We start from the raw sequence: 12,318 nt of genomic DNA, 5'->3' as shown, positions 1-12,318 counted from the left end.
CTACATCCGGTTGTCTCAATAACTCATTTCTGTTGCTTTAAATTTCGGACCGACACGCCTAAAACCAGCAATGCTGTCTCAATTAAAGGGAAACTTCCATTAACCTTTGTATTTACGTCTGAAAGCGTTCCTGTGACTAACTTTAGAGACAAATTACGTAAATATCTGAGCTTTTAGACTCCTGGGTTCAATGGGAGAGAATATTTAATGTTGGTAAGCAAAATACACACAGACAGCTTCAGAGTCACAATGAGACAAAACGGATTTTTATTGTCAGTATCTCCGAGAATACAAGCAATTTACACCGTAAATTAGTTTCACTGTGTAAGAAAAACACAAATTCAGTTTAACTTAATCTTAAAATCCAGTTTTCTTTCTACATATTACTTTACAGACGACAATCACCGAAATCTTTAAGTTACTAAATCACTAAAAGTGAGTTTCTTAATAATAGATTTTTGTAAGTGTGTGAACAGATCTATTTCAAGAAATTTTGCATATATTTCCCAACTTAATTTGTATTTAACTCCTACATAAGAGCATGGTTTAGACTCCAAGCAAAGGTGTGGAAACAAGTCTGTGGCCATTCCTGATTTCTGTGAAAAGGAAATGTTCCTGGAGGGCGTAATGAGCCGGCAGAAAACCCGCAAACCACACCCTGCTGCTTAAAGCGAATGACCTCCTGACGTCAGATGATTTCTAGTTGCAGTGAGTCCTCTTCATCAGCAGAGGGAACCAGAAACCACTCATACAACTTGGAAAGTTTTCACGGTGGAACCACAAATTGTGGAGTACTTAAATATTCACTACTTTGATACCTTTAAATATAATCCAGCGCTATTGTTTTCAGAAGTCCAGAAATTAATAAACAGAGGAGAAACTGCCGATTTGGAAACGATAAGTGACAAACTCCATAATTCTGGTCGAGAAGAAAATAATTGTTGAAATGCAAAAGACCATGTTTGTTCTGCTCAAAACTTTGTATGTATGGAGCAAAATCCAGGACAAAAAACTGTTGACCAGGCTCTTTAAAGGTAGAAGATTACAAATTGAATTCATTATTTTCTAGGATTTTATTTGTGAAAACAACTGAAAATGTTAAAAACCAGGCTTTTTTTTTTTTTTTTTGTCAGAGTTGGTTTTTGATGTATGAAACATAAGGGCAGTTGCCCAGGGTGGCACTGGAGTAGGTCTGTGTGGGGGAGATGTTGCAGGCACCAGCTAAAAGAACAATAAACCTTTCTGTAGGGGTGGGCATTTATTGTATTGTTTATTGTTTATCATTTATTGTAAAAATTTCTTATCATGATAAGAATTTTGATTGTCATTGTCATGATAAATGCAATGTTAAATAAAAAAACTGACCATATTAAAAATGTTATTTTTGCTATTTCCTCCACGTTTTGTTCAACAGGAATATCGATAAATATGAGTCAATTCAAGTATGATTAATTACAGTTACTGAGTGAATCCTAGTGATATAAATCACACTTTTTAAGTAAGTTGTGCCCTGAATAAGCCTATTAAAATGCTAAATGTTTTCGAGAACAATACCCTGTGAAGATAATTAGTGGTTTTTTTAATCATAATTTTTATCGTTATCACAATAATATCACAAAATAAGTCCATATCGTCCAATCTTATCAGTTCTTTTTTGAAAGTTTTCTTTTATTCCTGTCATGCGTGTTCAATCTGTCTGGATATGGAGATTATTTTAGAGGCTCTCTGCAGGATTGCACTTCCTTTTGACCGCCCAAGAATTTAGATTTCCTAAATTCTTGGGGGGTCCCTCGGGGTCCCTCGGCGGTCTTCTAAAAAGACCGCCGAGGGAGGTGCTTGCCCATGTAAGAACCGCCACTAGCAAGAGTTCAAGGCAAAAGAAACACCGTTGAGTTTCACTTTAGGTGTAAATGAACATCCAGCAATGGGAAATAAATAAAATAAATCACGTTGCTTCAGAAATCCGAGTCATCCGAGAATTCCCCCTGCTGCGTCCAGTGCAGCCCCTTCCTCCTCTTCTTCTTCTTCCTCTCGCCCATAAGCATGGCGGCCAGCACGGTTATCACCACGGTGATTGTGATAATGAGCACGGTGACCGTCTCAGCAATGCACAGCTCAGTGTCCACCTCCATCAGCCGGTGGTTGTGCAGGACGGGCGGCTCCCTGCAGGTCAGGTTGTAGTAGTCGTCCAGGAAGATCCTCTGGATGCTGCGCAGCTTCCTGAAAACCCTCTGCAGCTCGCAGTCGCAGTTCCAGGGGTTTCCCTGCAGCAGGATGTGGGTGCTGTAGGTGTGGATGCTCAGGAAGGTCTTGAAGCAGACGGTGGACAGCTGGTTGTCGGCCAGGTTCAATAAGGTCATGCTGGTGAGCGGGTTGAACACCAATAACTCCATCTCATGGATCTGGTTGCCGGCGAGGTTGAGGACCTCCAGGGAGCGCAGCATGGAGAAGGTGCCGCTCAGCAGAGACGTCAGCTGGTTGTCCTGCAGGTGAAGCTGGCGCAGGCTGCTCATGGAGGAGAACGACCTCACCTCCATGCTCTGGATGCTGTTGTTGGTCAAGTTTAACCTCTGTAAGCTGTCCAGGTGGAGGAAACTCCGACTGTCCAGGCCGGTCAGCTGGTTGTGGGACAACTGGAGCTCCCGCAGGAAGGCCAGGCCGACGGAGAATCCCTCGGTGAGAACAGAGATCCGGTTCCAGCTCAGGTCCAGCTTCTGCAGGAACTCCAGCTGGGCGAAGCCGCCATCCTCCACCAGGCTGATGTTGTTGTTCTGCAGCAGCAGAACCCTCAGCTTGCGGTTGCTGCTGAAGACGTGTTTTTGGACGACGGAGATGAGGTTGTTGGACAGGTCCAGCAGTTCGGTGGAGGGCGGGACCTTGACGGGAAGCTGGGTGAGGTCGTCATGTGAGCAGGTGGTGAACTTAAGGTCTCCATGGCAAACGCAGCTTTGATCACACGTCCAGTTCAGAAACATGCAGGACGACTCGGCGGCCAGCAGGAGGACAAACAGGAACTCCCTCATGACTCCAGAGAGATCTCTGAAACAACAGACACAAAACTTTAGGACAGAAAACAGATTAAAGAAGCAACTTCATCACAACTAAGTCCTGTTGACAATTTAAAATGTTGTGTAGCCGTGCCCTTCTGTTGTCAAAAGGATGTCTAGAATAGATCAAAGTGACTTAATCCAAACAAAGAAATCTTTGCAGTCAAAAACAAACCGAGTTTCTGCAGTCAGTGATTCTAAGCAGCATTTTAGATAGAAAGTTTGTCGATTTGCAGATGATATAGTGATTTCTTATGATGATGATCTATCTGTAGACTGAGCAAAAATCTTTCAGAACAATAAAAATTCAATGAAACAGCCAGCGAACTGTCTGGATCTTAATACAATTGGAGAGAAATGTGAAAATCAAGGTCTATCTGTAATATGAGACGTTATTTCAAACCAGATGATGACGACATGGTTGTTCTTTTACCTCATTAAAATGGAGACAGAGTGAAAACATTCTGTATCATTTGAGTTTATCTGCAGGAAGCAACAAGTTATCTAACTAGAAAATGATCAGCTTCAACCATCTAATCCATCTACAGCTTCACTCTGATTTTACTGAATTACGAGGTAAAAACATTTGATAGAAGTGTTCAGATGAGTCTCAGAGTTATGACAGAAACCCGACAGAATTATAAAAGAATAAATTGATGGAAAAGATTAGAAAAACAAGAAAAATGACTTTCTGAGCTACGATTCTGATTATTTATCTACAGGTTAAAATTTTCTTAGAAAACTTTAGGGAAGACAAGAAATTGTTTAATTTAGATGCAGTTCTTACAGATCTGACAATTCACACCCAGAATTTATCAACAATTAAAGATAAAACATTAAAAAAGATCCTGATGCGTCTGTTTTCCAGCCTCTGTTCCCCAGAAACAATAAAACAATCCTCGGGTCTTACCAGCAGCTGCTCCCAGTGCGTTTGTCACCATCCGGCCAGCAGCAGGTGGAAATTGAACGTGATGGAGGCGGGGGAGGGCGGCCTGTCACGGCCCGGAGAACCCGACGAGCGACGCGACAAAGGCAGAGGATGGAAAAGAGGAGGGAGAGCTCGTCAATTATTCACCAGGCAAGCAGTCAGCCGGCGCTCCAGGCGCAATGTGGGAGGGGTTAGAGAGGAGAGCTTTAAGAGATTGAAGGAAACTGGGACAGGAGTTGAGAATTAAAAGCTCTGGACAGATTTCATTGATTGCGTGTTTATGTCCTGCTTTATTTCTCTTCAACATTGTTTAGTTACAGAAAGATTAGAGAAGTCTAATGATGTTTAAAGAGAGAAAGATCTCAAATTTCAATCAATAAATCTTCAAAGTTGCAAAAGTGATGGATTTTTGTTTTTTTCAATAATTTGTCAAGTCTTTGCAACAAATTTCTAAAAGAGTTTTAAACATCTTATTGAAACTTCTGCAATTTAAACAATTGTTCTGCAGTCTTGATTATGAATGTTTCCACTTGATATGTGCATTATAACACTTTTTTTTTTTTTTAAATTGCCTTAAAAGAGAAGACAAGGCTGCAGGACAAAGGCAAAACAAAACTTTAACCAAAGTCACTGACAATAAATCTGTAAAACTAGCACAAATACTGAAATTTTGCGCCACTTAGTGTTTGATTTAGAAAGACAAACTGTAAATATCATCACACACACACAGTTTAAAGTCAGAATGTAAATTTAGAAAAAAGGGGAGCCGAGGACTCATCCTTGAGGGACACCAGAACTCGTCTTGTTTTTGGAGTGTAATGACTCCAAAACAAAGTCTGGATATTTAATACAGGAGTTTAAGTAACCACATTAAAGGCCTGATGTGGGTCTAAAATAACCAAACATGGAGTCTTTTCTTCAATCAGCTCCAATAAGCCGCCTTAGGTTCCTTTAAATAATGGCGCCTTTGAAAAAGGAATATATCTGATGCTTTTCAACATTTAACCAACCGAAGCGCCTGAACACCAAACAAAATGTTGTTTCCATTTGAAGATGAACTTGGATGAACTTAAAATCTTTCCCACAGAGTGAATTACATGTTACATCACGTCTGTTTCAGGACACAGTCATGATATCCAGACTTCACAGCTGAGTGGATAATACACAGTGATACTGTCAAGACTTTTTCTGACACTTCTGGCTCTGAAGATACTGGGAGATTTGGCCTGAAGCTCCTTAATCCCACAACATTAGAAGCAGTGGCAGAGGTCAGAGGTCACTGCAATAAGTCTGAAAAACATACAGGGACGCATTTTAGTGAGAAGATAAGTGTAAAATTTGAAGGTTTTTCAAATGGTGTGAAACCTCTAGAGGTGGATGAGGACGTCCATCACCAATAATCCATAATGGATCAGTCTATCAGTTTAGGCCCTAAATAGAATATTAAATATATTTCGTAAAGTTTAAAGGTGTTTTTCTGGTGTTTGAGCTGAATGTAACTGCAAATTCCTTAAATTTAATTCAGTTTTTTCAACTCACCTGATATGGACTTATGATTCTTATATAGAGTAGAATATTTGTAAATAAATATAAAATTATTATTGTTATTTTTAAATCTAATGGTACCCCCAAAAATTGGAGTCCTGGCCTGTAATCAGTCTTTACTATACATATGTGTGTGTTAATTCAATGGAATTGGACCAAGCACAGAGCCTGGTGGTACTCCACAGGTAACCCTGGAGTGTGAAGTGACTGGACTGACTGGTTCCAGTAAAACTCAAGTTCATGTGGGTCACATCAAGATCTGATGTCCTCAATGGTCAGTTTGTGACAGAATTAATTAATAAAATTACATTTTAATAGATTTATAATCATCATCATCATCATCATCATCATAATAATAATAATAATAATAATAATAATAATAATAATAATAATAATAATAATAATAATAATAATAATAATAATAAAGCTGTCTCTGCATTTGATGACCCTGACAAACTTTTTTAACATATAGTTTGTCAGAATACAGATTAAAAACTGTGCGGTCCCAGCCATCACCTTTGGGATTTTGTCTTACCTCCGTTGCTAGGCAACCGGTTCTGGTTGATGTAGAGCAGAACTCCAGCCTGAAGCCCTCCAGGTCGCTCACTCAGACAGCAGACCCACTGTGGAGTTTCCTCTCTCAGGTGTTGGGTGTCTGCAGGGTTCGGTTTCACCGCTGCGTCTGGCTGATGATCCATAAACTTCTGCAGAGTGTTTCCATTCCCCATGCCGTCACTGCTGGTCCAAATCTGTGTTTACAGTCCAGATGTGTCCAGATGTTTACAGGCTGGTGTGTCAGCAGCTGTCAGATCATGAGACAGCAGCAGGATTAAGGTAAGATGGAGTTACTGAAGCACATGAAAGCTGCTTCAGACTCCATGAAGACACTAATCCCTGCACTGCAGGATTACTTTCCACTTCTGCTGAGATTATCAGAAAACTGGAAAATCCTGCCATGTTCACTGACTGATCGGGTTTATTAGGGTTTAAAACAGCAGATCATCACTCATGTTTCAGATCTTAACTGGATTTATCGCCCAGATTCTTAAAGACACAACTTTTTCATCCTGATATTCTGCTGCCAAGGTGTTGAAAGTGACAATTTTCTCCCAATAGTCCCATTAATGGAGCGAAACCATGACACTGGATGGATGATTGGTAGTTAAGAGACTGAAAATGTTGCAGATCTGTTGGTCAAAGAATCAAAAAATATTTTTACTCTTTTATTTTTACTCTCAGGTCAGCCAAATAAAACTTTAAAGCCACAAATGTGACACTATTTTCTGATTAAATGCAACTTATAATTTTAGATAAATATACAGAATGGAAAGTTTATTGTCATTTTTAAAATATCCACTATTTTATCTATATTTTTAGGTTTGAAAATAAAGATAAACACACAATTTAGCAAAAACAAGATGGATCTTTTTATGTAGAACAGAAAAAAACTGATTATGATCTAGTGACAGAAACAGTTTTTCAATGGTAATATTGTAGAGATAAACTTTAAAACTGTTAAAAAATATATTTCATATTTTTATTATATTTAAGTTTAGAAACAATAGCTTGTTCTTTTTAATATTTAGCCAAAATTATTATAATGCATTGTGGATGAGAGCAACATGCAAACAAGATTTTCCTTGCATTCTATTTTTTCCCCATCATTTTCAGATCTTTCCAGTTTTCTTTGATGGTAAATATGAAGAAAACAAGAGAATAAACAGATATTCAATTAAAATTTGTGAAATGAAAACAACCAGGATCAGGTCGCCATGTTCAAAGGTGTTGAATTCAAACTGCAGTTTGCCTTAGTGACCAGAAGGGGGCGACAGAGGCCGCTAGAAAACAAGAGGACACTTCTTCAAACCAAGCCAAAATAAGCAAATCTTTTCCAAATGTTTAAGGATGTTTCAGCATCCAGAACAACACAGATTTGTTTCTAGATAAGTTTATCTGATGAGTCAAACCTCATTTACCTCAAAGAGTCCAGCAGCTGCCAATCCAACATCTGTCCTCCCAAATCAGCTGCAATCTGCTGACGGACCCGCTACTGACCAGCAGTGTGTGAAAACTCATACAGTTCGTGTGAAAGTGGGAGGCGGCAGCAGTGATGGCCGTTCACACCCGACCGTGGATCCGTCCTGGCAGCCGAGGTGGAGCGGGGGGACAGATTGCCCATGCCGCCGTCAGAGGCCTCAGTCAGGACTGAAACCCGACAGAAAACACACACTTCACACACACATCTGGTTTATTATTACTGTAAATTCCTAAGGATGTAGCTGGTCCGCTCACTGTTTGCCTGAATCAAATAAAGACACGCATGTCAGAAAACTAGAATCAGAAACAACATGACCAACACTCCAAAAACACCTGAGAAAACAGAAAGGAATACATTTCAAACAAGAATATTAAAAGGTGTTTGAATAATTTTAATTTGATTGAAGAAAATAAAAGTACGTAAATAAAAACCTGGAAAATAAGAGTTTCCTGAATAAATTAAAATCAACATAAGAGAACCAATAAAATAAAATAAAATAACCTTTTAAAATAAATAAATTCAGTCCCAGAAAATAAAGCAATTAAAATGACAATAAAAACTAAAAGTTTGGTCCAAGAAAATAAAAGCTTTGGACTAAATAAAACCTCATTATCCATACAGAGGAACCATCGTGAACTGGTTCCCAGTAGCTCACACGTTAGCAGAGACCCCTCAGTGGGTGTGAACCCACTTATCAGAATAACCATCATCACTCCATCATCTTCATCATCACCAGCTCCACTGGGATCTTCTGGTTTCCTCCCATTTTAACTCACTTCAGATCCGACCATCATCAACCAGCAGGAAGTCTGGACCCAGACTGGAAGGACTGGAAGAAAATGACAGATGAGCAAAAGATTACTGGTTTAATCCCGAAGCCCTGCGAGAGGCTCCTGTGTGAGTTTGAGTTGATAAGAAAACTGGCTGATGAAGTGTGTGTGTGTTAGAAACACACACCAAGTCTCCGGTGGTCTGTGTGTCAGTGTGGATCCATCAGACCAGCAGCAGGAGGTCGTGACCTCCAGACCAGCTTCCTCCTCGCTCTTCTCCCTCTTCTTTTCTCCTCAGGTTTGTTATCTAGGTCAAGGTTGTGTTTCTGCTCTCCACTGCAGACGACACACACACACACACGCACGCACACACACACACACACACACACACACACACACACACACACACACACACACACACACACACACACACACACACACACACACACGCACACACGCGTACTCACTCTTGAACACACACTCTGTATTTTCTGCAGCCAAGCATGAGATCAGCCCCTGAGACGCCAGAGCTTTTATGTCGGGCGGAGCTTCTGCAGCTTCCAGGAGAACCTGTGAATAATTCAGCCTCGTCATGTTGAGTCGGCACAACAAACACAGAGCCGCATTACAGCCGCTTGTTTCAGCACCTGTTGGCCCAGCTGCACAAACTGCAACCGGGTCTGATCCACAGCTGACAGATCATCAACACAGAGGCATGAGTGTGTGCGTGTGTGTGTGCGTGTGTGAGAGAGCAGGCCGTCAGTCAAACATGCGATCCGTGACGCGACCCAAGCTCCACGCTGAGGCGGCAGGTCCAGCAGCGACACTCAGTAAAGGTCAGCAGAGGCGAAGGCAGAGCGTCGCAGCTGCACACACTCACTCACACACACGCACACACACAGGTCCTCTGCGACCTTTCAGACGCTGCATGTTGAGTCCAGCTGCAGCAGTTTTTGTGGAAACACTGAAAGCAGAGCTGATGGATCTCAGATGGAGTTAAGGAGTCGAATGGAGCAGATCAGATCCACCAAACGATGTGAGATTTATGAGAATAAAGTCAGAATATTAGCAAAATAAAGATGCTAAATTACATATTAGACATGTCTCTGAAGCTTAAAGTTTTCAGTTTATCCATAAAATGGCAGACAGCACAGATAACTGCTGGGATCCATCTGAATCGATAAGATTCAGGAGGAATGATTGTAGTTGAATTCAACAAAATTAACTTATAAGTTCAAGAAAATAGTGAAATATAACAGGAACATACAAGTTCCTCAAAGGTAACCTGTGAGCTCCAGAATGTAGGAGAAAATAACCAGAAAGTTTAAGAAAGAAAGAAACCTTTAAATCTAAGAGAGGTAATCTGTAATTTCACAAAGAAAACTGTGAATTCTGGGAATGAAACCTTTAAATTATTTATGATTCCATTTTGAAACAGTCTGGGAGTTAATTGTCATCTCATTTTAGTATTCCTGTAAGTCAAATTTAATCTGCAAAGAAAGTGTTGTAAGTTAAAAAAAACAAGTAAGTTCAGCAAAAATAAACTTTAAGATCAAGAAAACTAGATAGTAACTTCCAGCAAAGTTACCTGAAAGTCCCAGAACTAAAAGTTGTTGCTTCAGAAATATAACTATAGTTCTGGGAAATATAGAAAAGTAACATGAAAGTTGTAAAAATACATTTGAAGAAACAAAACTTGCATGTTTTGGGAAAAGAACAAAGAGAAACTGGAATCAAAGTAAGTTTTAGAAAGTTTGTTTTTATAATTGCTCTTCTCAGCTGAATCTATAAGCTGTTTTTGGCTAAATGACCTTTGACCTTTTATTTTCCTGATGTTTACAAATGGTAACAGAGTTTTGTTTAACAGTTATCAGTGCTGTAAAGAGCGTTCATAAACATCGCCTGTTTAACAGAGTGTTAATAAACTCCTTCATCATCATTTTTCACAGATATAGAATCAGGTCTGGGATCTTCTGAAGCAGCCTGGATGTTTCTTCCTCACCCTCAGTCGTGTTCCAGGCTTTGTTTCTCTCGTCTGGACGTTTCTGTGTCAGAGCCCCTCAGGCTGCAGGCTTTTAAACAAACACATTACGTGTCGGGGTATTTCTGCACAGACGTGGACATTTTACCGCTAACCTCGACTCCTTGTGTCGTTTCTCCTTAAACTCCACGTTTGCTCCGTGGCGGAGGCCGACAGGAGCCCAAATGAAGCCGCTGTTCATTATTCATCGACCCCTCATGCTGTGCAGCCGGGTGTTTTACCTTGGTGGTTGTTGAGGTGGAGCTAACGCGCTCTGACAGCCCGACGGGAGCAGGCTGGCTGCACACAGGGAGAGGAGCGAGTCCTGCTGCAGAGCCGCACAACACCAAGAGAAAGAAACGGAGATCAATCCGTGTCCCATCGATCAGAGCTGCAGGGCCAGCATTTCAGGAGGAAACTCACTGGAAGAGAGAAACTTTCCCCATTACATTATTTGATGCTGAAAGAAAAAGAACAGCAGGTTTTAACTGAGCGTCGTCCCGAAAGCAGGTCAGCGCCTCCACAGGAGCAGCAGCGGCCATATTTCCATCAGGCAGAAGGCCCGAGTGGTTAAAGAAGCTTGTTAAATATTTCAGATCTTTTCTTTGCAGCAGCAGCGACTCTGAAAGCAGACCGAGGTGTTAAACACTCCGATGAGGTTTATTTGGTTACAGATTCAGCAGCTTCAGCACCAACAGGACGAGTTGAAGCGATCATCTCTGTTTCTGCTCCAGCATCGACACCTCTGCGTTTCATCGCCTGTTCCTGTCTGGGATCTCTCTCTTCCTCTCCCTGGGAGGAGGCTGGAACTAAACTGGGACACACAACATCTTCCTTGGATGATTGATCACGTCACAAGCGGGTAAAGTTAACCTGCACAGAACTGCAGGAGAAGACAAACTCTCATGAAACATTCAGGGACGCAGCAGACTGCTTTCCACTCCCAGACCAAGCTTTATCTCTGACTAACTCAGATCTTTATCACAAATAATAGTTTACACTTTGATTTTTATGTCTTCTTTTGTTGTAATTAAAACAAGAATTTAAGGGAAGTTCATTGAAAGGTTTAAATCTGTGAAAATGTCAAAATTATTCTCCTAAAGCCGTTGCTGTGCAGTGCGTTGTTAACCTTTAACCTCTTGGTTTGTATGGTTTCTGTACTCCAAAGGAACTGAACCCATTTTGGTAGAAATATTTACGGCTCTGAGTGTCTCCCGGCGGCCATGTTGGTCTCTGGTGGACTGCCTTGGGAATCGGTGTGTGTTTGTTTGCTTTCGGCTGTGTGTGCATTCACACATCCGCGGTGCAAAAAGCCGAAGGAAAGAAGGGCAGACATTGTGTTTGCTGAAGCAACAGCAGCTAAAAGCCTCCTCAGGCTGTTGTTGCTGCTGCGCTTCACTTCAGTTTTCAGACTCTGAGGGATTTTTTTAAACATACCAGACGTAAACAAAAACAAAAAGTTGCTGGCCATTACGTTATATCAATGGCCAGCACTGTTGGCTTAAAGGCCAGAGTTTGAAGCACAGAACCTGATTGTAAGATGGGCGGACAGATGGGTGATCTTAAGGAAAGCTATTTTGTGATTTATTCTGGGGTTAATCAGGTCAAAACAAACTGTTTTTCTGGAACCGTCTGAAGTCTTTTCTTCGTCATTGTTTCTGTGCAGACACAACGCTGACTCACTCCTTAAATTTAGGAGCCTCTTTGTGCCTTAAGGATTCTCATTTCACTGTTGCATGGCTTATCTGAGATAACAGTCAGGCAGTGGACTAAAAATTTGTGAAAAGCAACAAAAATCCAAACAAATACTTCAACGGATTACAGGAAAGTTTTGACTGGAAGGAAAATATGAAGAAAGATTTATTATTTTCTTAATTTCTCACCATGCTTTGTTTCCTTTGCTTTGTTTGTTGCACTGAAACACTTTTTTTTCCAGGGGCGAGTTTCAGCTGGGGTTGGGAGCTACACTG

The 12,318-nt window shown here is 40.8% G+C and overlaps 1 protein-coding gene across 3 annotated transcripts; it reads right to left on the bottom strand.

Annotated features, from left to right (window-relative positions):
- Window positions 1-237: 237 nt before the first annotated feature.
- LOC103457242 (uncharacterized) lies at window positions 238-12,316 on the bottom strand. Of its 3 annotated transcripts, XM_081597934.1 has the most exons (5): window positions 8,516-12,316; window positions 7,497-8,387; window positions 6,056-6,322; window positions 3,958-4,039; window positions 238-3,039 (listed from the first exon to the last, which is right to left on the bottom strand). In XM_081597934.1, the coding sequence occupies exon 5, from the start codon at window positions 3,021-3,023 to the stop codon at window positions 1,956-1,958; it is 1,068 nt and encodes a 355-aa protein (XP_081454060.1). In that variant the 5' UTR covers window positions 3,024-3,039; window positions 3,958-4,039; window positions 6,056-6,322; window positions 7,497-8,387; window positions 8,516-12,316; the 3' UTR covers window positions 238-1,955. The 3 variants fall into 3 exon arrangements, with proteins under 3 accessions (XP_081454060.1, XP_081454066.1, XP_008395468.2); XM_081597940.1 differs by lacking the exons at window positions 7,497-8,387; window positions 8,516-12,316 and having other exon boundaries at window positions 6,056-6,819; XM_008397246.3 differs by lacking the exons at window positions 6,056-6,322; window positions 7,497-8,387; window positions 8,516-12,316 and having other exon boundaries at window positions 3,958-5,625.
- Between the last annotated feature and the right edge of the window lie 2 nt (window positions 12,317-12,318).

This window comes from Poecilia reticulata, chromosome 2, assembly GCF_904066995.2.
Source record: "Poecilia reticulata chromosome 2, P_reticulata-male-v2, whole genome shotgun sequence".
Lineage (NCBI taxonomy): Eukaryota > Metazoa > Chordata > Actinopteri > Cyprinodontiformes > Poeciliidae > Poecilia > Poecilia reticulata.
Note: the sequence above shows the minus strand (reverse complement) of the source record. Positions and strands in the feature narration are given on the sequence as shown.

Coding starts and splice junctions, on each gene's coding strand:
- LOC103457242 (XM_081597934.1), bottom strand. CDS start 3,023: ATGAGGGAGTTCCTGTTTGTCCTCCTGCTGGCCGCCGAGTCGTCCTGC.